This window comes from Limulus polyphemus, unplaced genomic scaffold (assembly GCF_000517525.1).
Source record: "Limulus polyphemus unplaced genomic scaffold, Limulus_polyphemus-2.1.2 Scaffold2304, whole genome shotgun sequence".
NCBI classification, from domain to species: domain Eukaryota; kingdom Metazoa; phylum Arthropoda; class Merostomata; order Xiphosura; family Limulidae; genus Limulus; species Limulus polyphemus.
Genome location: NW_013667914.1, coordinates 37,469 through 43,095, shown reverse-complemented (window position 1 = coordinate 43,095; position 5,627 = coordinate 37,469). Strand labels below are relative to the sequence as shown.

General features: G+C 35.5%; 1 protein-coding gene across 1 annotated transcript in view; it reads right to left on the bottom strand.

Annotated features, from left to right (window-relative positions):
* LOC106466562 (probable G-protein coupled receptor 83) overlaps positions 1-5,627 on the bottom strand; it is a 26,963-nt gene that overhangs the window by 4,326 nt on the left and 17,010 nt on the right. Inside the window, exon 4 of the mRNA XM_022394597.1 lies at positions 382-603. Coding sequence (XP_022250305.1) covers positions 382-603 — 222 coding nt within the window. The remainder of the gene's footprint in view (positions 1-381; positions 604-5,627) is intronic.

The following is a 5,627-nucleotide window of genomic DNA, read 5'->3' as shown; positions in this document are numbered from 1 at the left end:
GTTTTAATTTACTACCTTAACGGTTTACGTTATTTACTACTTACTACTTAGTTCGTAATAACAATACTATATATATATATATATATTAATTTTCTACCGCGATACATAACATTTACGGTATATATATATATATATGTAGATGTTATATATGCAATATATATATATATATATATATGCAATTTGTTCACTAATCTGAATAATTTGAAATGTAGTTTTTGTGTTATTTAGTAAAAGGAGATAAATCTTATTAAATTTGGGACGCACGAGAAGTTGTTTGTCAATGATATTGTTTGTCCATAACAATGTGTATTATTTTCACAACTATTTCTTTACACTATCTTGGATTTGGTTTTAGTAGATACGACATACAAGATTACTTACTCTAAAATTTTCACTCATGAAGCAATAGATAATAGGGTTAACGAAGCTGTTAGCCATGGATATCCAGTGACAAAAGAAGAAGGTTCCAACAAACTTGTAATACTCGTCATCGTTGGTGAAGATCAAGAACTCAGGATCAAAGTAAACCAGCAAGTTGAAGATTTGAATCGGTAGCCAACACAAAGAGAACAGTATCAGAACCAGAAGTAACATCTTTACTGTCTGAAAATAAAACATCTAAATTATTTTGTATCTGAAACTAAAGCATGTTGCATATTTTGTGTCTGAAAATAAAACCTGTTAGTTATTACGTGTCTGAAAATAAAACCTGTTAGTTATTACGTGTCTGAAAATAAAACCTGTTAGTTATTTCGTATCTGAAACTAAAGCATGTTGCATATTTTGTGTCTGAAAATAAAACCTGTTAGTTATTAAGTGTCTGAAAATAAAGCATGTTACTTATATCGTATCTGAAAATAAAACTTGTTACTTATTTCGTATCTGAAAATAAAACATGTTACTTATTACGTGTCTGAAAATAAAGCATGTTACTTATTACGTGTCTGAAAATAAAGCATGTTATTTATTTGGTGTCTGAGAATAAAGCATGTTACTTATTTCGTGTCTGAAAATAAAGCATGTTACTTATTTCGTATCTGAAAATAAACCATGTTACTTATTACGAGTCTGAAAATAAAGCATGTTATTTATTTGGTGTCTGAAAATAAAGCATGTTACTTATTTCTTGTCTGAAAATAAAGCATGTTACTTATTTCTTGTCTGAAAATAAAGCATGTTACTCATTTCACAATACCTTTACAATGAAGGTTGAGAATAATGTATACTTAGAAGAAACCGGCTTTCCTAATTATTATACATTTTTAACTTGAAAAATAAGTACAAAAACTTTGAGACGTTACGCTTTGGTAAATTGACGACCACTGACTTCAAACTAAATATTATGTGTTTACTGAATTTAGCCCAAAGCTACTCGAGGGCTGTCTGCACTAGTTACCACTAATTTAAAAAATGGAAGACAACTAGCTAACACTATCCACCGCCATCTCTTGGGTTACTCTTTACCAACGAAAATTGGGTCGATGTGACCATCACATTATAAAGCCCTCGCGGCTGACGGCTCGAGCATGTTCTGTTTTAGTCTTTCACAAGTTACTGCCCAATAAGTTTTCGTTCAATACCAGAACTCATTAGTTGGGCTGGACGATGAGAGACAAAGGATTCTATGTTTGTTTGTAATTAAGCACAAAGCTACACAATGGGTTATCTGTGCTCTGCCCACCACGAGTATCGAAACCCGGATTCTAGCGTTGTAAGTCCGCAGACATACCAGTGTGCCACTGGGGGGCAGGATTCTATGAAACGCTATTTATATAAACGCAAGTATATCTGAAATGCTATTTCTATGCATCTCTGATTTAGAACGGCAATGGACGAACTAAGAGGCATGTGAAACAAGAGGGAATCCCCACTAGCTGCGGCACTTGAAATTCTTTTAGGCAGGATTAGGGTAAATTAATCTATGGGACCTTGGGCGTGGTCAAACATATCAATCAAAAGGGTTTGACCTCCTGAGTCCAAGACTGTAATTATATCTCAAATCGGTCAAGAGATGGCGGAGATATGAGCTAAAAGTTTGTACTTGAAAAACTCAGAGCCGTTCTATGAGCCGCTATGCCGCGGCTAAAAAAAAACATCTGCAGTTAACAAGCCTATGTATTGTTTAAAATCTATTTTTTAAGTTAAAAAAGTATTGTTAGAAGAGTTATTAGTTAAATAGATCATTGCTTTTCCGAGGGATATAGACATAAATAAAATTACGTCAAGTTGTAAATTTTGAACAACAGGCTATAAATTAGTACTATAGCAAGCTGTAAATGTTGTCTTCAGTGAATAAAGGCGATTATATTCAACTTCCTTTGCATCCTCTGTTTCTCCCTGATGAGGGTTACTTTGGAGTAGCTTCTTTCTTTGACATTATTTCGTCTTTGCTAGAATTTTGATATTGTTGAAATTTCTCGTTTTACTCGCTGTTGGGATGAAAAACTATTGTTATTTAGATAGAGTGCAATTGGTGAACATTTTATTAGTTTCCATTTCTTTAGAGCGTCGATGTGTTCCCTGACTCGGGTATGTGGGGGTCATTCTGATCCATCGATTTATACGTCTCTCCGTAAGCATTACATTATAGTTTTGGCTGTACGTTTTTTTTTCCAGATCCGTCGTATGTATCTGACGAAACGAATATTCTTACTCATTTCTGCGTAGTAAAAGCAGAGTAGACCAACTGATTTTTTTAGGCAGACGTCTGTATTACTCTGATGGAGAGTGAAAAACTGTTTGATCAGTCTTCTTAATTTTTGCAGTTATTGTTTCGCTGTTGCATGGGGTTGATATTGTACTGTTTGTAAGTGTTGTTGTTCTTTTGGTTTTGTGTGATGTTATGCTATTGGTAAGTGTTGTTGTTCTTCTGGTTTTGTGTGATGTTGTACTGTTGGTAAGTGCTGTTGTTCTTCTCGTTTTGTGTGATGTTGTACTGTTGGTAAGTGCCGTTGTTCTTTTGGTTTTGTGTGATGTTATGCTATTGGTAAGTGCTGTTGTTCTTCTGGTTTTGTGTGATGTTGTACTGTTGGTAAGTACTGTTGTTCTTCTGGTTTTGGGTCAAGGGATATAGGGTATCCATTCTGTAGTTTCAGACCTCTGTAGTGGCATCTAGGGTGGGGCTATTTCTGTCTTTGCTCTTTTTTTTTCTTCTCCAATTACAGCTCTCATTTCATGTGTTTTGGGTGATCAGAATCAAAGAGTGGAAATGTTGTTTTTTTTTTTATGGTTGTTGTAATGGGAGGTCCGGTGTATGTGTTGTGTTCTAGAGTTATGTCTAAGAAGCCCCAAAGTGGCACAGCGGGAAGTCTGCGGTTTCGATCCCCTTGATGGGCATAGCACAGACAGCCCATAGTGTAGCTTTGTGCTTAGCTACAAGCAAACAATAAGTCTAAGAATGCTAAGTTATTTTGTTCCTAGAGTTCTAAGGCGAATTTGATGTTTGGTAAGAAGTTATATAAAAAGGAATATAGTTATAGTAAGCCATGGATTCAGATATCAAAAATATCGTTCATATATATATCTATATCATATTTTTGAAAGTATGTCTGTTGTCTTTGACCATTTTTTAAAGTTCTTGTTTCTAGAGTGTCTTTAAATATTTCAGCGCAAAGTACCGCTGTTCTATTACTTAAAGCTACTCCCTTAGATTGTCGGTCTACTTATCTTCAGCTCTGAAATAACTGATGAAAATGTTAAAGTATTTCACCAAAGGTGGTAAGAAAAACCTCACAGAGTTATTTTCTGTTCCTTAGGGAGGAAATAAAGTCAATCATGTTTTAATCCATTCTGATATAGGAATGGGTGGATATAGGATGACTACCCCAAAACTGAAAAGGGTGGAGGAAATGAAGTCAATAATGATTTTAATCCATTCTGATATAGGGATGGGTGGATATAGGAGGACTACGCCAAAACTGAAAAGGATGGAGGAAATGAAGTCAATAATGATTTTAATCCCTTCTGATGTAGGAATGGGTGGGTATAGACCAACTACACCAAAGCTGAAAAGGATTCAGGTGTTGTTTCTAGTTGTTTCATTCCAGAGTCTGGGTACGAACTGAATCTTTTAGAAGATGTAACAAACTGTAGACCTTTGGTTAGAAGTGAAACTATAGTTCATGTAACGTTTACATCACTTCCTGTGATGATCTTCTTCTAATCAGTTGTGTAGTTGTTTATAGAAAGCACGATTAGGAATATCATCTAATTGATTTGTTCGTAAGTTGTGTAGTTATAGTTTTTTTTTTTATAAGACGGACATAACTTAGAAATGTTATCGGCAACGTCCTCAGCCCAAAGAATGAAATCAGTGTTCGAAGATTTGTGGAATAAATCACTGTTTCTCTTAATGTACGCGTTATGGTGGTACTTCTTACGATAGCAGGAATCTGTAACATTACTTAGAACGGCTACTCACGAACCTAGGAAGTCCGGAAGTCGTTAAATGATCTTGATAACTGAATAGACGTTGACGGAACTGTAATAAGAAGCCTATTTATGATTCGGTTCTGGTAAGTTTCTGTGAGGTGTTATGTGAAGTGAAGAGACCCGCAGCCGCAAGTTCAGCCGTCAAGAATGGACATAAACATACAAGTTTAATCCTAGAACTATCAATGAAGTTCGTGTGAACTTTATCGGCTTTTTAAACACATTTTTATAAGCAATTCATGCATCAACTTACTTATGGGTCCTTAACTTAGATAGTTACGGGGTCCCTAATAACATTTCCTTCACGTAACAAGAGGGAATCTTCAATAGTCGCGGCACTTGAAATTCTTTTAGGCGGGATTAAAGTAAATTAATCTATGATACCTTTTTTTTTCCTCTCTCTCTCTTTTTATTAGCTATATTTTTGTGCGCCAACAATACCAAGCGTGGGGTGCGCGTGTACCCGATTCGATTTTATTACTCATTAGGATCTCTACCAGCCTACTCTCAAATTGAAATCCTTTTAGGCAGGATTAGAGTAAATTAATGCATGAGACCTTGGGCGTGGTCAAATACATCAATCGAAAGGGTTTGACACCTGAGTCCAAAAACTTGTAATTAGATCTCAAATCGGTCAAGAGATGACGGAGCTACGAGCTAAAAGATTGTACTTGAAAAATAAAAGCTCAGAGCCGTTCTATGAGCCGCTATGCCGCGGCTAAAAAGTATAAGTTAAAGTTTCATCAGTATTGCAGTTAATTACACTAACAACAGCTGTGATTTATTTTGTATCTTACATAGAAAATTAATGATCCGCTAAAAATGTTTACTCAGTTCTTTACAATGAATGTTGTAATAGAAGAAAACATGAAATTAAGCAACGTACTACAACATGTGGACCCCACCGGAAGCGAATAGTATCTAAACTAGTTAGTAATTTGAGGATTTAACCTTGACAGAGATTCTCCTCCTAAATATTTCACCTTCAGAATATCATTGGCCTGATGGTTAGGGCGCTGGATTCGCAATCTGCAAGTCGCGAGATCAAAACTCGACGCCGAATCAGTCGTGGAGGTATTATAATGATACGATCAACCCCACTATTCGTTGGTAAAAAAGTAACCAAAGAGTTGGAGGCGGGTGCGAAAGATAGCCTTAGTAGCCTTGGGAAAAACAAACAAAAATTAGAATATCAC